Here is a 27,441-nt window from a genome sequence, read left to right as displayed (position 1 = left end):
ACGGAGATCTTGACAGCGCCGCTAGATGCGCAGCTCAGTCTTGGGAAGTAATTGAGTGAACCAGTATTGCATAATCTGTTGAAAAGAAAATGCAAGTTTTTTTGTGAACCTGTCGGGCTAGCTTGTTTGACGAACGTTTCTTGAACTTGTAGAGTGATCTAACCGTGATTTTATATATATATATATATATATATATATATATATATATATATATATATATATATATATATATATATATATATATATATATATATATATATATATATATATATATACTCATGTTATCTGCGAAGGCGTTGTCATTATTGTGACGGTTGCTAATGATGTTGTGCTATCTCTCCTCAGGCTCACTGGGTTCATGTTTGTGTTGCGCAGGACCCTCCCCTTCCTGTGCGCTGTTCCTCGCCTCCTGGCTCTCTCTTGCGGTTTCCACTCTCTTGAAGCCAGGTAGATGAACTTCGATTCCTCATTTTCTTTTCTATGTGTGCGTATGTGCGCGCGTGTGTGTGTGTATGTGTGTAGAGGGGAAGGGGGGGGGGGTGTTAGCGTGAGTACAGCTGTGGCGAAAACGCGACGCGACATGGGGCTTCAGTTATCCACTCGACTACGCCTTCACCTACCGCCCCGCTCTTGTCGCGTCGACTGAATAATCAGAAGCAGAACACGTGTTATTTAAACTAAACCTGCTGTAGCGCGGAAAGAACCTTGTTACCCCCGCTCCCCCTCTTCTGGTTTCCTTGGCTCGCTCTGCTCACTCCATCACACTTCACCCTATCACATTGCGAGGAGACGGCCTCGATATTCTATTTACTTCCTTGGCTACGAAACAAGCATTTGTTGACCGCGTTTATCGGAAGGCCAGTGCTCGGAACGGCAAGTCCGCGCCGCGAAGGGGAGCGGGCGAGCCGCGAGCAACGCTCGGTCGCACCGGAGAATCCGCGACACGGCTCATCATTATCAAAGACTGCGCAAGCACGTCTGCGTAACCCTCTCTCCTCAAAAGGCCGGTTCTTTGTGTTTTTTTGCTGTCGTTGCTTAACCGCCGACGGCTGCGAGCGGCCCACCGCCTCGTTTGGGCCGAGCCTCGGACGCAGGGGCACGTGCGTCGCGAGCCATTCTGATGCAGGCACCGTCGACCGCTTCCGGATGCCGCGCAGGCAAGCGCTTGGGTGGAGTCGCGCGCACTGCTCGTCTGGCGGCGTGGGAGGCGAGCCGGTCTCTCAGACCAGATGAGTCCCGCGACTTTAATAGCGCCGGGAAGAGGGCAGAGGTGCGCGCGAAACCGGCTGCAGGCCCTATGCGCGCGCGGAGCGCCGCGACGTCTGTTTGTGTCACTGAGTGCAAAAGCGTGTGAAAGCACGGGTGATGCAAATTTCGATGAGCTCACGCATTTGAAGCACGTAATGAAAACAAGTCTTCTTTTGGATCAAGTCAGGACGACAGACGCCCACTGCACCACTGAGCGAACGCCATGCGGCACGTTTTAAGTCCCCGGCTCGTTGGAATGGTAGCCGCTGTAATTATCTAAGTCCCGGCCTTACGCTATGCTGAGAAGGCCTAAAAAAAAATGGGGGGAGGGGGGGAAGGATGTTGTCATTTCTCTCACACCGTTCACCTATCATTTCCCGTTAAGAATGCACTTAGCGGGGAAATGTTAGTTTATAAAAAAGAACAAATAAAGACTCCAATGGCTCGGGGCAATATGGAGGAACTAGGTTTCTGAGCAAAGGAGTCCCGTGCGTCTCCAGCGAAATCGCGGCTGAATCAAGTGGAGCTGGGGCACCTATTCAGCAACCGGAGCCGGCCCCGTCTCTATGCAGTGCGCATGCGGTCGCGCGCCTCCAGTGCGGAATCAGCTGACCTTTCCTGAGCCTCCTTTAGCGTCGTCCTCTCGAGAGACAGCGGCCGTAAGATTTATGTCGCGGGTCGCACCGCGGAAAGGTGCTGTCGCGTTACCTTGTCGCCTGTTGCCAGCGATCGACCATTGTAATTAGGTGCCGCGGCGCATCTTTAGTCTGCCTCGGAGCGTTATCCGCTGATAGGTGGTGTGTGCTAAGCCGAGGCGACGAATGTGCGGCGCAAGATAATGGGCTTGCATAAGGCCCCTCGTGAATATGTATGAAACGCGTCTCGGCGCTTTATTATGCGCGAGCATGCGGAGGGGCAAATACTTGGAGACACGGCGAGATAGTCTAAATGAAAGCAGTCGCATAGCAAGTAGGCATTCGCTGTGTTGTAACAAAGCTCGGGGAGGATCTTTACGGCTCTCCTTATCGTCCGCTAACTAGAAAAATAGAGGAGAGCGTTAATCGAGTCGGCTGCTCTCAGAGGAAGCCGCTGCCGCAATTTGCGAGCTATCACGCTGAATTTTATCACTGCCGCTTTTATTATAGGAAAGCGATTCGCACAGCAGTTTAAAAATGCGATTAGGGCTCGGCGTATTTATGGTGACTATAGTACGAATCGACGAGAAAAAAAGAATCGCTTGGCGTACTGTGCTGGATAAGTGTATGGATGGAGTTCAGCCAAATATTTGAACAACCTCTCGAAAGCCTCGCCTTTTATCTCTTCGTTTTGTGCTTTTTTAGTCCAGTGTATCGGACATTTGCGCCAAGCTAAAAACGGCGTCGTTCCATTCCCCCTTTCTCCGTCCTTGTAGTAAACTGAGTGAACCATGGAGAGGACAAACGAGTCAATCGAATTTGTCTCGTGGCTTTTCCGCCGCCGATGTGTCGTAAATACCAGTAGCCGCTGTCGTCGCCCCTGCGCGGATTTCTCCTTGACCTCAGAAGAACCACCGCCTACTGATTAAAGACAGCGTATACGCTACCCCTTGCAACGGCGATTTTGAAATCTCACAGCACTGTGGTGTGTGTGTGTGTGTGTGTGTGTGTGTGTGTGTGTGTGTGTGTGTGTGTGTGTGTGTGTGTGTGTGTGTGTGTGTGTGTGTGTGTGTGTGTGTGTGTGTGTGTGTGTGTGTGTGTGTGTGTGTGTGTGTGTGTGTGTGTGTGTGTGTGTGTGTGTGTGTGTGTGTGTGTGTGTGTGTGTGCGTGCGTGCGTGCGTGCGTGCGTGCGTGCGTGCGTGCGTGCGTGCGTGCGTGGGGGGGGGGGGGGGTCGATGGACAAGGGAGTAGTTGAGTAGTTTTGTGCGCGTGCAGACGCCCTTAAAGGGTGCAGGAGGGCGGGGGGGTTAAGTTAATAAAAACTTCACACTATGTACGGGCTGTTCGCTAGCAGCTCACTTGTTTTTCAAAGTAGTCATGACCGTAAGCCCATAAAACGTCTGAAGCCTTTTTTTTTTTTTTTTTTTGCTTCAGGCACTGTTTCTATGTCACGCTTTACGAGCGGGCTTTATGAATTCCTTCTTTGGTTTGTCTCTTAGCTCTATTCTCTATTTTGCACGAACTAGATCTCCGTAGTAGTAATTTTGATTTACCAAAAAAAAATATATATTTGAAGTTATAGCGCTTTTCTGTGAATTGGTCTCATCGCCTTCCTTCTCAGTCAGCCTCGTAGGTGGAAGCAGGCAGTTGCCGAGTTTAATTGCGAAGGCTTCGAAGCGAGTGAAAACAACACATTACAGGAACTTTTATGAGCGCCAAATCGAACATACATACGAAGTATGTTCTTCGTTGATGCATTCACAGGGCGTGTTTTGGAAACTTGCGCCAGAATGAACAAAAAATATAAAGGCCAAACATTGTACACCTAGCTTTTCCGTGGGCTAATCCAGAATAGGACTATCAGAGGCTGGTATCAGAGGGGTAACAATTCTTCACCGCAGTTGAAAGCGGAGTTTGTGTACCGAACGAATTGCGCGGGAAGTATGTCGGTCCTATCCCTTCCACATGTTTTTCGATGTCCCCTCTTTTGTGCAGATAAACATGTAGCAAGACTCTACGCTGTTTGCCAGACAGCGGTTAGTCCGATGCACCGGGGTGTTCCTGCCGTAGTGGAGGCCTAGGGGCGTAATATCGCGACTTTGCAGCAGGTTCCGTGGGCCGCTCGGGGATTGGTGGAATGCAGAGCGCTCCCGCCACTCGGGTCCTGCAGAGGAGCAGCAGCCAACCGACGCGCGTTTCAGTTCGCGTCTGGCACAGGCATAAAGCCGCCGGCTCCTTGCGCGAGCGGCTGCGCCGAGCGCGTGGACATCTTTCTGAAAAGGGAAGCCGCGATTTGTGGCTGTCAACACCCGCGACTCTCTTCCCGCCCTCTCTCTTTCCTCTTTTCCTCGACCAACGTCATCGGGCAGCAGAGAGCCGGGCTTGGTAGAACCTTCAGACGTGTCGTGGAGCGTGTTTCTTGTTGTCTGGCATCTTTGGCGGATGAGGCGTATAAACGTGTACGCCCGGCAAGAAATGGTACCGTCGCTTAAATGTGTCCTTATTTATAAGTGACCTGAAGTTCATTACTGAAACTGAGCGCCGTTCTAAGTCTCTAAAGAGCCCAAGCCTATTTCATCAGTGAACCCTTCTTTCAGTTTTTTTTTTTTTTTTAACAGGTGGCCTGTGGCTCAGAATAATTATCTTATCCCAATTGCGATGTGGGGTTGTTCTTTCCAATGTGTGTTCTCAACTACCTCCTGTGCTGGGCTGCCTTCACTTTCAGCTTCTTCCAAAGGCCTGCGTTGATTCCTCTCCATCTTCCCCTTGCCGGGCAGTACCCAATAGTGCGTTGCTAAAAAAACTGCGGCACTCGGGCCCTGCGACAGCTTTCGATCGACGACAGTAGTTTCATGAGTGAAGCAGTCTGCACACAACTCCCTGTAGCTGTTGTCGGTCACGCCAGATCAGATATATGCAGACGATTTGACCAGAATGACAGAAAGCACAAGCCTTCAAAACTTGCGTCGCTGAATGGCGATGTTACAAAGTTAGGCAGCCTCTTCACGCTGCCTGCCCTCCTAAAACACCGTTTTTTCAATTTTATTTTATTTTGTTGACCTTATCGTACGAGAGATTATTTTCGTCTGAGTGTAGCGCGCCCAGGCTTCGAGCGGAGAGGAACAAGAAAGGATGAACTTTTCGCAATGCACAGGTTCATCTTGTTCGCGGCCGCCTACTATGTCTTTCTTTCGCGGCGACGCCTTTCGGGTCGTGTCCCAACGTCCGTCCCGTTAGCAATCCGCTCTCCGTCTTCATCTGTCACGCCGGGCTGCTTCCGAGCCTCGCACACAATAGGCAGCGAGGTATACAGACGGCACGCAAGAGCTTTACTTTCATGCCCACTTCGCGGCGTCTCACGCTTTGAGCCTCGCGATTTTAACGATATATGGTTTGTTGGTCTACACCTACGACTACTTTTCTTTTTTTTTTCATTCGTGCCCGCGATGACAGGCACATAAATCGCCGCCGCACTCACTACAGTGTATACATACGTATATGCGTGTACAGTTCATAGAGTATATGCAGAACGTTTTACCCGAGTTGCGCCATAAAGGCTTCTTCTTTTCCGTTGCCCACTGCGCGCCTCCTCGCGTATCATTATTCACCTAGAAAAATGGGATATTTGTGAATAAATTAGGTAGGCGAAACTATATGATCCAGGCTCCGGTGTGAGGGGGACAGTTCGCGCGCCCGGTCTTTATTCGGCTCGACACCACCGGCGGGCGGGCGTGCGCGTCTGGCGCCCGCGGCTTCGCGTGCACGCTTGCCCCGTGGGCGAGTCTGCATTACCACATCTCATGTGAATAGTGTCTGCGCAAACGCGTCTAGCACACCTGCGCGCGCCGTAATTTATTGTTATTTAATTCCAACGTAACCTGTAGGCCAAGTTCAACGATTCTTTTCAAGGTGCTCGTGAGACACCCGCTCACTCGGTCCACTCCGTTGGCAGCACGCACGAGCACACTTAAGCGCGCCAGTCGGTGACATTCGGCAGTTTTGGGCACGACCGTTTTTGTTGAATTCGTGCCCAAGTAATGGGGTTTTCTGGTCAGTGGGTATTTTTGGAAAGGATTAACTGCATGGTTTTGAATCTGCGGTGAAAACGTAACTAAGCGAGTAGCGTGGCTCGACTAGCTGTGTTGATAGTGAGATGCGCCTTGAATAAGCGCTTTCGGTGAGATCAAAGGTGAAAAAGCAAGTTGGGCGATCGACTGTTCATCTCCCGGAAAAGAAACGAACAGCTATTTTATCTTTTAACGCGTTAGCATCGGAAGCCTCATCGTGAAGCGTACGGCGTAGTTTTGTGTACATAGGCGGCCTCTTCTCTATACTTGTGAAGAGGAGCCCTCCCCTCCGAAATTGACTCAGCGAAAACAAAAAGGAAATGTCTGCGAACGTCTCCTCAAGTATGAAAATGACTAAGAACAACTCGGCACCGCACCGCAGTGGCGGCCTATGAGCATCCACCTCGCGTTCGTGAGCTTCGGAATTCGAACTCCAGAGCCACCTGTGAGCACCCAACGATGATGCAATAGGTGCACGGGCTTTCTTCCCCTGGCCTGCTAAATTATGGAAATGTAGTAGTCTGAAGGGCAGTTTTCAAAGGGTTGGAGAGAAATACTTGCAGTGAACGCGATGGGCCCAACATCTTACCCACTGAGGCAGCTTCTAGTCAATATGTGTGCACTCTGAAAATTACGCACAGGTGGGGTCACCACTCAACGTAAGTAATGCTTAGTCCTGGACCTCCCACCTTCAGTCATAACAAAATAAAACTTGTGATATGGCTCCCATTGGCCGAAGCTGCCCTTATGTCATTAATATATATATATATATATATATATATATATATATATATATATATATATATATATATATATCACGAGTAACTCAGCAATTATAAGCAAGAAGAAAACGTATTGATGACGCCTTCTTACAGTATAGCCATAATTAAGCGTCCCTGTAACTTTTTTTTTTTTGCTCCAGCACGTAACTGCAATTTACGTAACCAACTGCGATGTGCAACGAAGAGGAAATCGTTCATACGCCTCGGTGAGCACCCTCGAGAAGATCAATCTCATCTCGTAGCTACAGAGCAAGTTCACAATGTTCAGTGCGCAATTTGTGACCCTGTCGCAGGACTTGCGTGTCTAGTTTTGAGCTGACCTGATGGACATCCATCTATTAAGGCGAAAGCCTTTAAAGGGCAACTCCGGTGGTTTTTTCATCATTTTGTGTTTTTAATTGAATTACATTCTTCGGCACGTCCTGACTCCAACACAAAAAACCGTTTTCCAAAATTACAATTAGAAGTATTTTTAAAAAATAAAAACAGCAGATCGAAACCGAAACTGATTTCACGGCCAGAAACGACGTCCCATTTGACGAAATGGTGACGTCACACTCAGTATTAGAAAAACACTCGTACGTGCGTTGGATGGTGAAAATAAAGTATGGAAATCATGACGCACTGCATAAAGTGTCTGAGGTAGTTCAATATAAACCTCACAATTTCATAACCACGCGGGAAGTAGACATTAACGCCTGTATACTGTTTGTGATGTCAGAAACTCAGTGTTGCCCGCAGAAATACTCTCAACTTAAGCCATGAAAACGGCATATTTTAAAGCCGTATTGCGCGTGAACGGATTATCGTACGGCACCCAAATTTTGTAGAATGCGTCAGGACGGAGAGAAGAACCTGTGGTAAAAGTTTCACTACAATATTCGAATGTCAAAAAACCCCCGGAGTTGCCCTTTAATGGCTCATGCTGCCGTAGACAAAGTGTGCCCCGCTTTTGCGGCGTTCTGATTGGCCGAGGCGGGATGCGTCCCTGCCATCTGCAATGCCACACTTGAACGCGCGCCAAGGAACGCCACCCGACAGGAGCGATGGTGTACTGTCCAAACTCGCACTTGCCGGAGAAAGTGTGATAGATACGGCGCCTGTCCTTTCCTGTAAACCAACTATAATTATATGTAGCACTGCAACGAATGCTGACAAGAGGCTAACGATGGGAGGCAAATTATAGGACAGGAAGGGTACGCAGAGCCTCTAATTTTAAGGCGAAAGCCTTTAATGGCTCATACTCTCGTGGACAAAGTGCGTCCCGCTTTTGCGGCGGCTGTCGCGTGGCGTTCCTTGGCGCGCTGAAGTGTGGGATTACAGATGGCAGGAACGCTATACAAGATGAGACTTCTGGAGGAAAGGCGCAGTACCTGTCACACTTTCTCCGATAAGTGTGCGTTTGGATGGTGCGCCATCGCTCCTGTCGCGTGGCGTTCCTTGGCGCGCGTTCAAGTGTGGGATTACAGATGGCAGGAACGCTAGACAAGATGAGGCTTCTCAGGCTTTCGCCTTTCAATACTTTAGTCGCTAAAGTCCCTCGTAATTTTTTTTAATAGCGGGAGCCAGCTTTGTATTCAGAAATCCTTCTGGGTTTGATTTTGCTGATCCTACTACTTTGACTTTACTGAGACACATACGTAGGCCTATATAGATAACGTTTTTGAGAATGCAATGCCAAATAGCCCACGCGCATTTGTCTTGATGCAGAGAAGTTCGTAAAATGAAGTGACGCTGCACTCTCAAAAAAAAAAGAATGCAACGCTGAAAGTAGTGCAGTAGCAGTGGCGACCTCGAAACCTGTCAGATGGCATGAACTACTAATTGGCATCTTCACTTGCGATCACCCTGCTAACATCTAATTCGGGTTAGCCTTGCAACTGCAGAGACCTCTGACAGCGCAAGTTCTGTACGCTCACCCGCATGAACGTCCAAGAGCAGCGGCTACAGTTAGATCGTGATCGCGTGTACGGATGGCGGTCACGTGTCGGCCGCGTGCCAGCGCAGAGCCGCCGCTTGAGTCGCTTCAAATGACGCGCCACTTTCCACACCGAGACTACCGAGGTGGGATTGGAATGCGGCCTTCGACTTCCACCGCCTTAGTTAGCCCTCCCCGGCGGCCGTCTTGGACGAACGCCGCGCAGTGCGGCCGCTTTTTCCGTATTTCTGACTGGCTTTATTTTTCTTCTCAATCGAACTGCCTGCCTCTACCCGCGTTTAAGATAAAGCACCGATCTCCAGACACGTGCGTGCGTGCGACGTGAGCGCGCACGCGCCTCGCCACGCTTCAGTGACGCGGTCGCTGGCGCATTCGCCGCTTCCTGGGCGGTCGCCCTGAGAGCTCGCAGTTAGATTCTGTCTGTTTTCTTTTTACCACTTCTAAATTGGATTGTCTGAACGTAAACTAAATGGCCTTGGCCATTCAAAGTGCGTAACACGTTGGATGCTGTCCATGTTTTCCACGCGTCATATACGTTCTGCGTACGCCATGACACTGCACTAAAAGCCCCAGGAAGACAATTCTGTATTCATATACAAACACGCACAGAGGTCAACAAATTCCGCTGATGTAAAGCCAGTTTTCGAGCGCGGACTGCTGGTGATCGGTATATCACTTTCTTTCCACGTTTTTTTTTTTTTTTTTTCTCGCGTTTAATACCGTATACATTGATTTGGGGCTGGTACTTTGGTGCACCCGTCAGAGCTGAAATGTGGTTGGGGCTTTAATTTTGCAATGACAAAGTCTAAATGTGCATCTGTTACTCCGGACTCCCCGAATGGCGTGGCCAAATGTCAGCTTGTCAGGTATCGCATCATTTCCCGCGAGACAGAGGGGTGCAGTGCAGACTTGTTAGCAAAGAAGGTTCAAGGCGACAAGGCTGTGTCGCCCGTGCGGAGGAAGCTGAACAATAATAGTTCTCGGAGAAGAGACATGGCGCGCACCATGTAGGCGTGAGGGGGCAAGCGCATTGTGGTCACACTTGTATCAGACGGCGCTACGCCGACAGCTTCGCGGCAGGGCTCTAGAGGCGCGTGGGTGCAGGCCTTGATTGGCCTACTCCCGAGAGGTTTCGCGCGGCACCCGAGTGTCTCAAACACGGCGCGGAATCAGCCAAGTAGGACGACAGAAATAATGGCCCGGGGTTAAGCAAACGCCGTGCACTGCCAGCCCGGCTCGGAAAACAGGCGAAGCTTGGGATGATGAGGCTCAAGGGCGGAACTCTCTCTCTGCCACCTGTTTGCCGAAGGGGTTCCGGCGCTGCTTGTTTGTCGCCTCGAAGCGAAGGCTGCACGCAAAAAAAGGCCCGCGGTCGGCACCTTTTCACGCGGTGTCTCTTGGCCGCTGGTGCGCGCCGACGGCGTGAGTCGGCTCGCTAGGGTCGAGGGTCGCCCGCAGCTGCGTTCCTGCCCCCTCTCATTAGCCTCCGGCACCTTCTCTTCGACTTACTTCCTTCGATGTCCTTTCGTTCGTTTTCTTCAGGTAGCGAGGCTATGTACGGGCACGTGACTCGCGCGAGAGCTGCTCTGAGAGGGCCTGCGGCCATTTCTGAGCGAGCTTCCTGTTCGCTTTGTTTGCTCCGCGTTGCCCTCGGGGGCCAGCGTGTCTCCTTTACTTTCTTACTTGTCTCGTCATCGCTGATGCGTCGCTGGCCTCCCGCCCGCGTTGACCACTCGCCTGTCGTTTTCAGCAGCAGCAGCAGCAGCCGCGCGACGGGGGGCCTTGAGACGGCGATGACCAAATTATATTGTGCCAGATGCAATCAGCTTTATTGGCTACTTTAAAGACAGACAGCCGTCGCCGCCGGGAATTATGTTAGATAAAGAGCCGCGGCGTGTGTCACGTCCCTTTCAATGAGCCTGGAGACCAAGTCGGCTAAAAAAAGTGCGGCTTATAGGAGCGTTTTTTTTTATATATAATTTAACAGAGGGACACGTTCTCTCGCATTCCAGTGTCTTGGTCGTGGTATGACGATGCGCTTTATTTCCTTTTTTTGTTGTTGTTGTTCTACTTACGGGGGGCGAACGACTTCTGGGGACTGTGAGCCATTAAGAGGCTTTATGTGGGAAGCGAATTTAAAGAAATATACCAGGCTGGCGTTGAGCCATTCCGTTGGTGAGGTGGAAAATTCCGTACGGTAGCCGAAATCAAATTCATGACGCCTGACAATTACTTGCCCCAAGATCATGCGCAGTCGCCAGAACAGCAAAATGGGCTGTCAAACTTCATTGCTCGCAGACGGATGCGGTATACACTTTCCGTGACATTACCCTAAACAGGCATAAGGCGCCTCCAATGAGGCGGGCATCTAATTTAGTGACGTAATGATTAATAAGGGCCTCGTTGCGTGGCACTGCGTTTTCGTCGTAATTCTTGCAGTGAACTGCCTGTGAGAGCTGAAAAATGAGTCGCATATATGTCAGCAACGGGACCCCATCAGAACAGCTCCCAATGGAAGGTTTCCGACGCCGTGCGAAGACTCGCGAGGGACATATTTACTCCCCCTGCCCTACAATTAGTTTCTGCATCTGACAGTATCGAATGTGCGACTCTTCCCTACACGCGATTAGCGGCCTCTTGACGCAGTTTTGAGCGTACTAAACAGTGTTCCCTGCGAACGCCGTGTTCCGCGAATTCAGAGACTTGACAAAAGTGCGGCAATGTGCGGAAGTTCACGAAGCCGATGCAAAGACGCGCAGGCCAGAAGAGCAGCAATAAACGGGGGGCGCAGAGGAGGCGCAGACGTTGCGCACTTTCATAAACACCGTCAAGCATGCAGTGCGATCCCTGGTGGCGCCTTCCGAGCGCTCTTGTAGAGGACGCGGCCGTCGTACGAAGGGCAACGCGGTGCGAGCAGAGAAGGCGCCTGTTTGTCTTTTGCCGCGAGATGTTTGCCGAGACGGTAATAACCTTAATGGTGGTTCCCGCAAGAAAACCGATCGACGCCGACGCTAACCCGCTAGCATGGTGTGTGCCCTAACCCGCGCCGGAGTTGGATAACGCGGAAGCGAGCTTATTTTTTTTTTTTCTTTTTCCTTAGCCGGTCTTCGATAACGTCACAATAAGGCGCTCCGGGTGTTTGTCATATCGCCCCATTTTTGGTCGGCTCGCCTCCGGCCTGCTGCTCTCCCTTTGGGCCACGTCGACCAAATGGAGTTATGGTTAGCGCAGAGAGCGCCCGATCCGCGCAGACCCCATTATGGTATACGCGCAACCGGGACACTCTTACGTCAGCGCAGTTGATTCCCTCTGCGGGGGCTGATTATTTGGGTCGCCGCCGCCGGTCCCCTCCGCGGTGTCTCCTTGTGTCGCGTCTCCGGGAGCATTATGCGCTTAATTGGCAATAAATTTTGATGTGCGCTATTCAGGAGACGTCTGACGCGTTCCGAGCTCGTACACTGGTACACGCTCGGAAATGGGAGTCATCAAAAAGTGCCACTCTTTGTCATCGTCGTCTCTTCGCCGTCGCTGTCTACACATGCAGGCACGCGATCTCTGCTGGAAGTGCATCGGTCATCAAGCGCCTCGTTTCTATAGTGGCGGTGGTGTGAGGAAAGTGGAAAGCCACATCCTGCGGTTGACCCCCATACTGCGTCGTTAAAGCACCACCCATTTGGATTTAGCAATATCGCGCTTCACGCTCATTGCGGCATTTCTCCCCTCTTACTTCCCTCCTCTCGCTCTTCCTTTTTTCTCTCTTTGTATTTCTCTTTTACTGCCTTCGTCTAAACGCCTAGCCCCTTAGTGGCTGCGGAGTGCGCTCGCTTTCAACACCGTGAAACTTAACTCACATTACATAACGATTCAAATCATGCCAGCTGCCTGAGCGGGGCCGCGACGAGCGTGCCCGCTTCATTCCTCGCGCTGGACTTCTTCATCCGACGGCGCTAACCTAGGACGGCATGGCGGCCAAAAAAAAAAAAAAATGGTCAGCCCGCATAGCACACTAGTGGGAGAAGTTCGTGAGGCCACTCCGGCACCATGACAGCCACACCATGCTTGCCTCATGCAAGATGCCAGCGTTACTCCTCTATTGATAAAAAAAAAAAAAAAAGCGCGTTATTCGCCTTGTGTTCAAAGACCCGAGCCTTGTGTTCATGCAGTATTTCATGCGCTTGCAAATAAAAATACCATGCGAGAAAAATAATGAGGTTCAGACCGACGCAAACGAACGCCTGAGAGTTTTGTTATTAGTGTGATTGCCATTAACGTTTCGAAGTTAATGAGGAGGTATTTCGCACTTTTGAGCGGTGCTCCGGTGATGAGTAGTTATGTTTCTGTGTGGTCTGAAACGACGCATGTGAGGTAGCCAAGTGTTCGATAGTCCAAACAAACAGCGTTATCGGCGTGATATTCAAAACGATGTGTTGTTGTCACGCTGCCAGCTTGCCCGCTGGCATAAAGTGCGGTTTTATTCGCGTCGATAGTAGAGTGACAGGCTCAATAATGATTAAAAGAAATAAAAGCTAAGAAGGACAACGTGAATAAATGCATAAGGATGTTGTAGTGTTTTTTTTTACTCGATCGGTTTGCCCCAAAACGGTAATATATTGGCTTGTTCTGTCGCTGAGATTTCTGAGCCCCGGCTCTTCTTCCACAGTTGTGACACCGCATTAGCCGCCGATATAGCTCTAACAATCAAATATCTATCTCACCAGTACAGTACACTTCAGCATTTCGGAAACTTTACTTAATTTCAGTCGTTTCCAGTCGTTCATTTGGTTTCACGCTTGCATTTCATCGGCGGTACGTAGAGGAGTGCCCTGTCGCTGCGAGCCCAGAGTCCGGTGCGGGAACCACGGAGGTGCCTCAGTTTCGGCCGCAGGTGCGAGCGTGGGAGAGCGCCGTGGTTTTGTGCATGCTCATCGCACACACGGGGCGCCGAACAGGAAGCAACAAGAGAGTGTTATGAGCTCTTTGAGAGGGTGAATGAATCGTCGAGGGACGACGACGCGGCGTTCGACGGCGTCCGGTGCGAGCGGCGTAGTTTGTTTCTGGGCTTCCTTCGGCGGCATCGGTTCTAACCTCACTGCCCTTCCGGCGCGGCCTGTTTTTCTCGCCCCGTCGATACGCGCCCTCGGGCCAGAGTTTGCATTCGTCGAGCCGGAAGCCGGGAGCTTTGGCTTGCTCGTGTTTCCAAACAGCCGAAGGGGAATCACGCGATGGCCCTTGCGCGGGAAATTCGCGCTTGGCGCAGCCTCCGCTGTTGCTTTGTCGCCGCCCCCCACCGCGGCCTTGTCCCCCCCTTTTCAGTGTCACATCGGCGTCAGGGCGCGTACCTGATTGCTCCCATTCTGCTTTCAGGGTCGACCTTTTCTGCGCGCGACGATGGAATACCTGTCAAAGAACTTGTCGGTATGCGACTCCTTCCCAGCCGTTTCTCTCCGTTGAGAGCTTTCTTTTACAGATGGTTTGCCCCCGGAGAAAAATGGCTCGGAAGTAATTAAGGTATGTCCGTAGCGTCCTCGAGGCCGTTCATTGGATATGCCCGACGTAAGTGATTCTCAAGGTGCGCCAGACAGACGAACAGCGCTCGCCAGCCAAGAGACGGACCGATAAAATGCGCAGCGAATATGCTACGCCCCGAGCGAAGCGAAATAAGTCCGAGCGCCGCATTCCGAATGATCTCTCACGCGCGCGCCCACGGTTCACACGTGGTGCCGTCTTCTGGCCGTCGAGGACCCTACAGCTCAGTTCTCGTATCCAGCCCGCTAAGCTTGCAGCGTCACGGCTTGCTCATGCGGATGATATGACATGTCGTCGAGTTTGAAATGGAGGCACAAATGCCACATAGAATGTATCAATGTATACTGTGTCCTTCGCAGTTGAGAGGTTTGCCTGCCTGCGGAGTGGTGCGCATCTGCAGTTGAAATGACGGTATACCATGAAATTATGGCCACAGTTTCTTTTTGCATATCACCTGCATGTTCGTGTCGCTGAGTGTAGCATGTCGGCGCTTCCAGAACGAAGGAGTAAACACCCATCTAAGTAGCCTAGGCGTTCACCCATCAAAGTATAGCCTATGCGTTGATCTAGCCGCCCCCCCCCCCCCCCCCTCTCTTCCCACACTTTTTTTTTTTTTTGTCATAAAGATAACTTTTTGTCTTCTTGCTCGCCGCATGTAGCTGTCGTAACGTTGGCAAAGCTTGTATATCCCTCTTATGGCTCGCAGGTTTGGCTCGAGCGGCATAGCAAAGCTTGCCTCCTCGGTAATGTTCCTCATTTTCGCAACATTTCCTGCAAGTGAAATTAGCGTGCGCGGCAAACAATAAACAGTCGTGAACCAGTGTTCGTTATGTTATCTTCGTTAAAGTCATCTTTGCGACTGCAGTCCGAGTACACCGGACGTCCCAGATAGCTTGAGCCGAAGGCTGAACAAATAAAAATTTAAAGCAGGTGAAAGAAACCAGTTGCGTATTGCTGGTAGCCGCCTTGCGCACCACAGACAGTTTTTGTTTCGCAAGTTGTCAATTAGTTAAATGATTGTAATTAACTAAATTACTAAACGTCTGCTTTAGGCCGTAAGGGGGATTAGCAAATATGAAGAGCACATTCAGCAGCCCTCACTCCTAGCATTGAAGAGCTTTAGGAATTGAGTTTTCGTAGTTTCAGAACTTGATATGACATCGTCTAGTTTCCTCTTCAAATTCCCAATTGCCTCTAATAACATTAGAAGGTTAACAAGCGAGGTTTAGTTAATTAACCATATAAGTAGGAGAACTTCGCAGTAAACTATGCCCCAGCGACTGCGAGCTCGCTCGTGCAAATGTATATATATACTTTTTATTATTATTTTTTTTTTTTTTTTGCCATTTAGAACTCGGAATTGTTACGAATTTCTGAAAATGTTCGCTGAAACACCCGGTATATTATTCCTGTCGACAGATGATGCGTGTTTGTTACTTTTTGTCGACGGCCTCTCTGAAAAGGAAAACCTTGGCTATTTGAATTGCGCGCATTCAGTTGTGCTCGCCACTGATTTTAAATCCCATTTCCCAGCAGTATTGGACACTGCCCCTTTGATATATTGTGCCGACCCCTCCGGAACTTTGTGGTGTGACGAATGGCACGAAAGCGCTTGGATTGTTTTCAGGAGGATTCGATTTGACTTCACAGTCGCAGCTTGTGCTCGCAGTTATACGGATAGCATTCGATGACGGTTCTAACGGATCCTAACTATGTTTTTGCACAGCTGTGACGAGACCTTCCACATACAGCGTAAGATGGAAGTCATAGGTTTAATAAATAATGCAAAAACGAAAGGGCCGGTTTTAATATCGTTTTGTGAGGAACGCGAATCATCTCAGTCGTGGGAGGCAACTGGTAAACGGAACGTAAATTGATAGCCTGTCCGGAATTGATGGCACACTTTGTGTGACCCTTCAGTAGTTAAGAGAGCAGATGAAGTGAGCAAGCTGCGCAGTTGTTTACAGCTCTGAAAGACCAGTGTACGGCATTCTTTCGCTGTGAGTCCAGCCCATAAACATAACAGTCCTAGCTCTCAAAGCCGATACCTTCGACGGCAAAGAGACACGCCCACACTGCGCGCGCTTCCAAAAGCGCGCGTATAGATTTCGTACCCTGACTCAGCTGTCACTTTTCGCGGGCGCGCGCGCGCGCCTTCGGTGGCTGAGGCGATCTAATGATGGCGCCGCTTCTGTGTGTCGGCAATTATGATTCTTTTCGCGCTGGAAATCTAATTAATGCGGGCCCGCCCCTCTTGGCGAGCGGCGAAGGCCTCGGCAGCTGTTGTTGCAGGGCGCTAAGACGCCGCCATGCCCCCCTCCCCCCCCCCCCCCCCCCTCCAGTAGGAGCTTGCAACGGTGATCTCCGCATTTTCACCTTTCGACTGCATGCGTCGGCCTCTAGCGCCGCCCACGTGCGGTGGCGCCGTCGAGCGACGCTACGGGCTCGCTACACGTCTACCAAAAAGAAACCCGCACGTTCTTTCTTTGCCTTCTTCTTTTCTCCGCGTCATGTAGAATATAGCGCGGTTCGAGCAATTCGTACCTTTACTACGGCCGTCTTTCGCCGCATTTAAGTTAGCCCTCATTGTTATGCGTTGGGCTGAACATTAAAACTGCATTCTTCGTGCACATGGGTCGAAACTCTGCGCCGGAAGCCGCCTGTCCACACTGGCCCCGAGTGAACGTTGGCTCAACTGGGCGGCCACCCTCGCGGAAAATGTCAGTTTGTGTTGGCGGGGTGGTAAATCAAAGTAGCTTCTAAACTGTTCTTCCCACCGCGACGCACCCATCGCGTGTGATTCAGAATGGTGACTAATACCTGCGTCCCGTACCAAAAAAGCACTCTCATGAGGAGTTGCGGTGGCTGGCGCCGACAGACCTTGGCCAGTCTAGAATTATGATCTAGTTGTGGAGAGAACTCATTCTGATTAAGTGCGAGAGGAACTGTTAAGTATAAGCTAATACTGAATCAGCACGTCGTCGTCTGAATGCATGCTAGACGTTGCCGTTCATATTAATCACAGTCTATTCAAAGACATATCAGCTTTTCAAAGAATCATCGTGGAGCGAGCTTAGAAGCGTAGTATTACCCCGTGGCAGTAGTGTTCTAAACCTTATGGGTTGTACTGGCGTTGTGGGCTTTATAAAGAGAGAGCAGTTTATATTCTGGACTTATAATCTCGCTGAAGAGGACGAGCAACCTATTTAACGGTTAAATATCACTCAGAAGAAGCTCAGAAATCATTATATCGCCGAAGCCGAGAACCTCTGCTGCGTTTGTCTTTCTTCTTTTCTCGCTACTGTAGGCGGGGCCTCTTGGGTCAGATGTCGCTATTTTCTTTCTTTCATTTCTCATTTTCTTGCAATTTTTATTCGGCAACAGTAGAAAATACAATGTCCAATGCTGTCCCGTGTACTCTTTCTTGTGATCTCGTCTGTTTACTGGTGCCAGTATGGTTCCCACCAGCTGGTCCCGCGTGGTCACCATGTGGACGTGATGATACGGCCTGCGTATACAGTTAACTCAGGCATTGGTCGGGCCGTATACAAGGAATAGTATTTTCCCACTGCCGACCTTTCCCTATTGTCGCGAAGTCGGCGGTGCTTAATTAAAAATGGCAATTGAGATGCAAACTTTAATCATATGAACGTGGAACGGGCATTATAATTACGACCATGGTTTTGCATCCGCATGGTAGCTTTAGGCCTAAAAATAATAGCAAGGGATGCATTGTGCGTGTTCATCATAACGAACTATTCGGAATTACCAGGTTCGCATTTGCTACTGGAGAGATTATTCTGTCAGAGCAAAGAGGGCGTCGCTGTTCTCTGCGCACAACCAAGGCGCGAGGCTTAAAAAAAAAAAAAAAGAAAAAAAAAAAAGATAAAGCGTGCAGGTCATGGGCACGTCGTTACAAAACGCTGTGACGATATTACAGAAGCATATTTAGCCACATTTAGTCTTTGTTTGTTGAAACTCGGCGCATTGAGTGGGCGAAGTGTTAACAAGCGTTGGCGCATTAGCACGGCCGAGCAGCGTCGCAATCGAAGGCCGCTTTATCGAACTATTTATACACCCTCCACTACATATTCCCCTTTATTATTTCCTCGCTCGCTTTTATTTATTTATTTTCTCTTTCTCCTTTCCCTCCGCGCTTTATCTAGAAGAGCGGCTCGGTCCATTTAGAGGGGGCCTAGCCTTCGTTTGTTGACAAGACACCCGAGGGTGAACTGCGCGGCAAAATGCCCGCCCATCCAGCACCACTCCTGCCGCGGAATCCCCATTCCCCGCGCAATGTGCTACCGGTCCTTGTATGCCATCGTGATGGCAACGGGAGATGGTCGAGCACGCCGATCACGTTCCTCCTCGGGAGTGGCCGTAAGAAGAGGGGAGGAGGCGGCCGAAAAAGCTTTGCTCGGGAGAAGGACGACACACTTCGGCGAGTTTGACAGAGAGGAGTGCGGCAGAAAAGCGCTTGCGAGTAAGCGGCGAAAGCAAACACTCTTTTTTTTTCTCTCTCTCTTTTTGTTCGTCACTTTTAATCTTTTTATTTTTCGGCCAATGCTACCGGATCGTCTCTGAAAAGCGCGCGCTGCTGCCGGACGACGAGCAGCGAGCCGCGGGATGGACCCGCGGGAACCTGTCGCGCGAGTCGTGGCAATTGTCCGCCGACCGAGTAGCGCTGCCACCGCTCTCTCGGGCCAAGTGGCGAAGGGGCTTGCATCTGTGGAACGGTGCGCGCGCGCGCCGTTCCGTGCCGAGGTGATAATTCAAGGGTAATCGGTGCCGCCCGAAGGCCATCGCTTACGCCAGATTGGTATCGCTGCAGGCGCGGGAGCGCGCCTCCTCCTCGTCCTTTTCTTCTTCCTCCTCCTCTACTGCTCGCACACGCACGCACTGGCCGTGTTTTTTTTTCTTCTTTTTCTCGCTTCGCGCGTTCCGTGGCGCTGATGCGCCCACGATTTGCATGCCGCACACTCGCGACTCCCTCGCGGCTTCTTCATTTATTTCTTCGGCCGATAGTGCGAGAAATCGACAAGGCGTATATAGGCGGGCGGTCGCCCTTCGTTCCTCGCCTTCTTTTCGCAGTCGCTCTCGATCTTGGAAACTTTCGCTCGCGCTCGTGACGTTCTTTATAAGGCGCTGTAAAAGTTAAAAATGAAAGGGGGGGTTGAGGACGTTAACTGAACCGTACTAGCTACAGCGATCGTGACGAAGAAAAAGCAGCCGCTCTAGTCGATACACTACCGGATATCGCGAGACGGTCGAGAATGTGCAGAAAGAAACACTGCTTGCTTTTTCTTCGCTCACTCGCTTTGCTCGCGAGACGAGGAGCTGCTGACGTGGCTGCTCTGCTAGGGAGTGTATATGCAGGGTCGCTCAGCCCTGGAATTGCCCTCGAGTGCGTCTTCTGAACACAGCGACGGTGCTGAAGCTGGTGACCTTTCGTGTCGGTGGATTATCGGCCCCCGAGAAGCCAGTGCCGAGCTTCGCGCTCGAATAGAATGTTCGCTTTCACTCCTCCGTGACTCAGTGAATATTTAAGAGCGGAGCGTGGGGTTTGCATGACACGTAATTGAATGCGCGCTACAAGATCAGGACTTCGTACGGTGCCGCCGGTGGCCCGCGACTACATATTAATCCCAAGTCGCGACGCCAACATTGTCCATGAATATTGGCATGCCAGGATAATTTGCACTTCATGCGAGGCTTTACAAGGCCGAACGAGCCATTTAACTATGAAGTGAGCAGTGCAAGGGCAAAACAGCATCCTTCCTTAGGGGCACGTGTCGCCTCGGAGCAGCAGTCGCAGCGTGAGTCCGCCGTAGACAGGCGATTCTCTCGACAGATGAATCAACGAGACCATCTGCGGCGTCATCGCAGTGAATCAAGTAAAGCGGGCGGCCAGAGGCTGAAAAGCGCATAACCGTGCGTGCCGTTTATCACACATTCCAGGCCGCAATAAATATATGAGCGTCGTTATTTAGCGGCCGCAGTCCCGATCGAATGCAGTATTATAGCGGGAGAAAGAACGTCTCTCGGGAAAACCCGGAGTTTTTTACGCGTGCTTTTGCGGCGACCAACGTGCCCGCTTTCCTTAATGCCGATCAGCCGCTTCGCCGCAATAATTGCGCGGGAGGCCATTATACGCGGCGGCCGGACTCCGCCCGCGCTGCTACGAGGGGATTTGCATTCGCAATGCTCGGTGCTCCCTCAAACAAACACTTTCCTACCTGGACCGCTCCTCCCGTGTAATTACGCCGACAGCGCGGCCGCATTGTCTGGTCTTCTGCGGGCTGGCGATTAGCGGCGCGTAGATCACCGCGGTCGCAGACGCGCCCCGGACCTTGGTTCTCTCTCTCAAAAGGTGAGAAGAAGGTTCCCACCGCGGGTTGTAAGCGCGCAAATCTCGCCGCCGTCGCTTGGCGTTGCCAGTCACGGAGGAGGCCGGGGAGGATCGGAGTGGCCGCTGCGCTGTCATTATGTTAACGAATGCGCCCCGAGCGGCCACGCTTCTCCTGCACGAGAAAAACTGCGAGACTGCGGCGATGGCCCGCATCACTCATCCGTGTCGAGAGTCTCAAAGGCCGCAGTGAAATACAATTTCCACTTTGCTGTGCTGTTGCACTGCGGAGAGGTGGACTACGTCCCGTTATCCGACGTTCCTCGGAGCGCAGCAATGCACCCGTTGTTTGCGTTGCAATATGCCGAGTCAGTAATCAAGAACTAAAGGGAATGGTGGTGCGAGGCACGGATCCCCGCGTGGTTCGCTGTTTTGGCGCTATGATTGCAGTTAGGTACTCACAGCGCGCCCTTACAGATGCGCGTGCTGGTCCTGCACTTTGCGTTTCCTTTCGCCCTTTTCATTTGCCGAAATTTGATCGCAACCGCTCCAGCTATTCGTGTAGGTGCTCTTAGAGATTTGAAAGCATTCTGCACGGTTATGAGACGTCATCGCGCAAACTGAGGGAATCGAGTTATTCACTCAACTGGCGCCAACTGTATAGCCTACCTTTCTTCAATTCATTTACATTCGCCGTCGCATGCTGCCTGCCTGAAGAGGCACTTGACCAGCTTGAGAGCGACGTCGCAGAAAATAAACGGCGACAGGGCCGTTCGCGGAGAGAAGAATTAGAGAGTGAGTTGCTGCGACAACCGGCCACTCGATATCGGTCGCGCGTAAGCAAATCAAAAAGACCTTTCCGCAGCAGTGCCTTAAGGAAGACGCGCTCTCGTTAATTCCTTATCTCACAGCTCCACAGCGGTGATTGTTGTGTGTTTACTTTTATTTAACTTTTAGAAGTGGGGGGGGGGGGGGGGGGGGGTGATAATTGCGACACGAGAGCCATCTCAAAAAGCATCATTCACGGGCATTTCTCAGCCGAGGTCAGGGTACACATAGCCGCTGCTGTTGCCGCTCACAACACACTTGAGGTGATCATCTGTAATTTTTGAGCATGTTCAATTACACAACACCAAGAAAAGATGGAGCCCTCCGTAAGAACCCCCTGCCATTTTGCACTTTCCCGTTTCGAAGGGCTGTAGCTGTGCCGCTCGCTACTGCTTACATTGTGCCTGGCCAGAGGGTTAGTGGGGACATATGACATCGCGATGTCCTTTACCCCGCACACAGTCCAGCTACAGAGTGCACCTAACGTAATCGCTGCGACCTATGAAACAATGTCCGAAAGAGCTGAAGGTGGTAAACGCTATTCAGTATGCACAGGAGCCAACAGACACCGCAAGGTGCGAAACAGATGCGCTTCTTATCGCTAACGCTAGGCGTCGTCAGTTCCAGTCCACCGTTTGTTTACTCAGTATACAGCGCGTAATCAGATAAACCGCGAACAAACAAAGAAAAGACTGCGCACGATCGTCTTCAGTTCCATAACCCAGTTATCTCATTAGGCAGTCCTTCCGGGCCACTCCCTTCGCTCGGGGCTGTCTCCGAGCGGCAGCTTTTTGCCTGCTGGGCATGTGCCAGCCTCGGTAGGGGCTAAATTCGGCTCATTTCTTTTAATAAGCATCACTGAGACTTGTCCCCACCACGCTGTCTGCTCCTGAGCACCGACGCGCGCTCCTCTCCTCACCGTTGCTGCCGGCGCGAACCACCTTAATATCCTCACGTGACCTTCCCTTCTTTTTTCTGTTCTCATTCGCCGCTTCCCCTGATTCATGCGACACGATGACAGCGGCTTCAGAAAGCGCGCGCTGCTTTTCACCCCACGCAGTGCGTGACATCGGCTTTCGCCCACTGTTTGCCGTGATTGTGATCTGTGTGACATGAGTGAATCACTCGCGGGGAGGTTCTGCGCTCGAGATGTCATAGCTATAGCAACAACGCCCTCTGAAGAGAGAGAGTAAGTGTGTGTGTGTGTGTGTGTGTGTGTGTGTGTGTGTGTGTGTGTGTGTGTGTGTGTGTGTGTGTGTGTGTGTGTGTGTGTGTGTGTGTGTGTGTGTGTGTGTGTGTGTGTGTGTGTGTGTGTGTGTGTGTGTGTGTGTGTGTGTGTGTGTGTGTGTGTGTGTGTGTGTGTGTGTGTGTGTGTGTGTGTGTGAGAGAGAAAGGAAGGAGGGAGAAAGACAAGAAAGAAAAACTAAACCGCGGGTTCTTGCTGCTCACGGCGTTTACGAAAGTTCTCAGCCTCCCGAAATGACCGACGCGAAAGGACTATGCATTTTCTTACGTCGCCCCAAGTTGTGTGTTCTAAGCAAGCGCGTTTAAAAAGCTCTCCAATTATTGACTCATTAGAAGCCGCTTATCATTTTCTGTTTTGTTTGTTCCACGCCCCTCTCTTAGGTGCTTGACATTTAGTTTTTCGCGGCCTTGTCGCTTGCCCAACAAATCGCTCCCAGCCGCTAGTTACGGAACAGTCAAGGCGTGATGTGCGAGGGTGCTTTTTTTTTTTTTTCTTTTTTTTCTGCCTTCGCTGGCGCCCGCCATATAATGCCGGGCCGCGCTGTTCACGTTGTTTCTTTTTCTCTCTCACCCCTTTGCAGGAGATTCGATCAAGTGCGGCAACGAGGGCCAAATCACGTACGTCCCTGGCATCTCGACAAAGTGTATCACCTGTAAGTGCCAGGTAGGCAGTGGTTCCCGGCGTGTGTCCATACGTGTCCTCGGGCTTCTCTCGTTTCTCTTGTTTCCGACTCACTGTGCACTAAAGCTGCACGCGAAGCTTGACGCTTGCTCGAGCCACATACTGCAAGTTCATGGAGCTGCGCCCATGACAGTGATTTCTGCGCAGCGCTCACTAACAACCGGAAACCGGAAAGAGTTTAAGACTATACTAAATCTAGGAACTGTGCCGAACTGAGCCATTGTGGTTCACAAAAAAAAAACTGGGGGGAGGGGGGGGGAGGGGGGGGGGGCAGTTTTTTTTTTTTTTTTTTTGTGTGTGTGTGCATATCACTTTTTTGTGGCTGTCAGCGATATCAGCGATAAAATTTCCTCTGACTCCGAGTGTGGCCAACTGCAAATAATCTGCTCAATGAACATTTTTCTGTTGCGTGAATAAAAGCCATTCGACTAGTATGGATACCTTAGTGTGGTTAGACAGGCGCCTGAGCACAGCAACTGCAACAGCAACACCTGCCGTTTGACTGTAGACAAACATCATGCGTTGAGGGAAAAGTTTTGGCTTTTGTATAACTGTGTTAGTCTCAGTACTGTACCCTACTCGGCAGGTTCTTGATTACAGTGACTGTACACAGACATCTGGAGCTTATTAAGATTAAACTCGAGGCTGACGGAATGTCGACAACGGCTCTGGGGTGAATCGATAATTAATGAATGCCAGTGTATTCGCAGCCTTTGTCGCACAGTGAATGTTGTGCAACAATCAGAGACAAGTTTGACATCATCACAATGTGCGGAAATGCCTCCAGGAACCAAGAATCAGGCCCAAGTCAAACAGCTGAAGCGCAGGCTGACGCCAGTCAGTCACAGCATCCTCCTTATGATGGGGATATTGCAACAAAAAGCTCTTCATGGCGCAGAATTTGAATGTTACTAATGGTAGGGTGACAGAGCGTTCCTGAGAGAAGGTTTGATAATACCCTTTCAGTCTCAGCGTTCCACGTGCAGCGAAGTAATTAGAGCCCCATGACAGTCTGCGTCAAGAAAGAAACGCGCTGTCGTGTTACCTAGACGAATTAATATAATACAATGCGTGCAAGCGCAGCTTTCTTTTTTTTTTTCTTTTTTTTTTTTTTGTTTTGTCAGGTCCCGTCTGTAGATTTCCAACTCCACTACACCTCACGAAAGTATGTGATGTAAAGAACGATTGCGTCTACTATCTGTGCGTGAGCAGTCAGCATTATACGTGCCAGCAGCCATCGTCGTACACCATAAGCCCACTGCAGGACAAAGGTCCGTTCCCCATATCCCTAGGATTACCTCTCGCCTGTGCCAGCTGCGGCCGCTGTATTCCCCGCAAACTTTCGTATTATCACTCCCCCCCCCCCCCACCCCCCCCCCCCCTCTGCTTTTTGCCGCCCCTCCTAAGCTTGCCTTCTCTTGGATTCCATTCCGTTACCCTCGGTAGTCATCGTTTCTGTATTGCCTTCGCATTACATGTCCATACCATTAACTCGCGTTTATTCCCTGACCCATTCAGCTCTCCTGTCTGGGGCTGTCTCTTAACGTTATGCCTATCATTTTCCGTTCCGTAGCTCTCTGCGCTGTCCTCATTAGCCTCCACGTTTCTGTCCTATAGGTGGGTAATCGTTATATGCAGCTACTATATAATTTTTTCTTGAGGTAAACTACCAATCCTTATCGGAGATTACCTGCAACATGCACTCCATCCCAATCGTCCAGTTATTTCCCTCTCGTGGTCTGCGGTCATTGCATGCCTGCTCCAAGTATAGAAGTATACTTCTTACCGTTTCCAAAATTTCTCTTCCAGGAGTGTTGAATACTGCTTTTGTTTGTTTGTTTGTTTGTTTGTTTATTTTCACTCATTCTGCTTTACTTGTTTATGCCATTGATAATAGTTCGCACCCTAAGTTACTTATAGCAAGACAATGTCATTAGCCAATCCCAGATTATGAAGGTCTTCTCCGTTTGCATTTATTCCCCACTCTTCTTAATCCACATTATATTGGTTGATTTAAGTCTTTGGTTGCTTCTATTCTATTAACCTTCGTAAACGCTCTGTATTCAGTGGACAGTAAGCTGATTGGTTGGTAATTTTTCACGTCCTTGACTTCCGATTTCTTAACGATAATGTTAGCGTTCTTCCAATATTTCAACAAATCTGTGGTTGCCTGTTCCTCACCAACTGCTTTTCACCCTTTGTATTGTCTCTAAGGTTTCCTTCTCTTCCTCTTTCGTTGCGGGAGGGATGTCCACTCCTCTGCATCTACCGTTATCATTTCAAAAATGGACGAAGCGCTCACAAGACATTCTTGTGAATGTCTTGTTAGCGTTTCGTCCATTTTTGAAATGTTGCACCAACTAGCCCAGCAAAAAAGTTCTTCTTGGATACCGTTATTATCCTGGTTATTTCGGCTACTGTATAGATCTGTGTACAACTACTCGGCTACCTAAACTGTATTGTCGGTATTAGTGATGGCATAGATCGCCTTGTTTATTTGCGCTTGCATGTGGTTTTTGCCTATACATACAGTATCCTTTTTGCCGCTCTGGCTGCCTACTCTCTTTGGAACATGTTTTATTATCTGCCTGTTGTACTTCCCTGTACTGGTTATCTTACGTTTATTGATTAAATTTGACAGCGCTGCCATTTTTATTTTATCTATGTAGTCAGATTCTTCCGTGCTTTGGCGCTTCTTAGATATTTTTTGTCTCCTGAGAGAGATTACCGGTATTCTGTTCACCCACAGCTGTACTACCCAATTGTTCTATTGTTAAATTATCATTCGAGATGTCGTCGTCTTCTGCAAAGCAGACTATCTTTTCTGGAGAAAGGTCCAGAATTGCTCAGCTTTTCCTCTAACCGACAACTTGTTGGTGGGCTTCTTCGTTCCGTTAACGTTATCACTTCCAAGTCCAGGCTAGTCAGAGACTTTAACATCATATGATCACTGCTACTCGCCGCGCCAAGCACGCCCACATCCTGCACGATGCCCGGATGCACGCGGGATATAAATCACATCTCAGTTTAAGTCTCGCCATTCAGAAGTTCCACATCTACTTCCGGTTCTCTCGTTAACGGAATGAAGGTATCCATGATCCGTAAATTATTTCGTTCGCTGAACACTACTAACAACTCCCATTTGCTATCCCTATAGTGCCTATGCAGCAATCACCCGCTGCCTGCATGATCTCTCGAGCCTGCATCTTGCCTTGGACAAGAAGCAGGCTCTTGTTCTTGCCTTGGCATTGAAGTCGCCCATCAGTACAGCATTTTTACTAGACTCATTGCTGATTTCACGTCTGATAGCATTTTTCGAATGTCTTCGTCATGACTTGACAAAGGTGCGCAAGCCAGTATTGTTTTCACTGTGTACCTATTATCAGTTCAGTCGTTCAGTCGTGTCCGACTCTTCGTGACCCTATGGACCATGTCACGCCACGCTTTCCGGTCTCTCACTATCTTCCTAACATCACATTACTTCATCTGCAGTGCCTCGAGGATGCCATCTAACCATCGCGTTCGCTGCCTACCCCTTCTCCGGCGACCCTCAACCTTTCCCAACATCAAATCTTTCTCCAGCGACTCCCCTCTTCTCATCAGATGACCAAAGTAGCTGAGCTTTAACTTTAGAATTTCACCCTCCTACCTATTATTAAGCTCACTTATGATAACTGCATCCTCTCGGTAATTCTGCAGAATTCCTCTGTTTTGCCCGCTATATCCTTATTGATCGGGATCCTATCGCCGGTCCAATAAAGCATGATAACATCATAAGCGCTTTATATCCTCCTAATATGACTAAGGCCGATGACATTTCGTTTAACGCCTCCTAGCTTCCTGACCAATACATAGTATGGCCTCACTAGAGGGCTATAGACTTTCCGGGCTCCTTTTCGGATTGCGACCTGTCCGAAGCCGCAGATTCTTAGCACATGTCGCTGCATCACAGGTCCGACTGTCTCCTCATTCAGTCCTTCGCTGTGATGAGTGTACAGTTGCGTTCCCAATTCGGGATGTGTACCCCAGGTTTTCCTATCACAGTTTTCATGTACCGGATATGGCACAGTTATGAGGTATCGTTCTTTGTGGGTACGCTGTCGCTGATTTGGAAGCAAGACGTGCGAGTATGTAAGTCAAGGT

General features: G+C 50.1%; 1 protein-coding gene across 1 annotated transcript in view; it reads left to right on the top strand.

Moving 5' to 3' along the window:
* Positions 1-27,441, top strand: part of cv-2 (crosveinless 2-secreting protein) — a 230,100-nt gene that overhangs the window by 59,609 nt on the left and 143,050 nt on the right. Inside the window, exons 2-3 of the mRNA XM_084590795.1 lie at positions 376-447; positions 23,198-23,280. Coding sequence (XP_084446921.1) covers positions 376-447; positions 23,198-23,280 — 155 coding nt within the window. The remainder of the gene's footprint in view (positions 1-375; positions 448-23,197; positions 23,281-27,441) is intronic.

The sequence above is a fragment of the Amblyomma maculatum genome, chromosome 1 (genome assembly GCF_055883805.1).
Source record: "Amblyomma maculatum isolate TAMU_Amacu chromosome 1, ASM5588380v1, whole genome shotgun sequence".
In the NCBI taxonomy this organism is placed as follows: domain Eukaryota; kingdom Metazoa; phylum Arthropoda; class Arachnida; order Ixodida; family Ixodidae; genus Amblyomma; species Amblyomma maculatum.
Note: the sequence above shows the minus strand (reverse complement) of the source record. Positions and strands in the feature narration are given on the sequence as shown.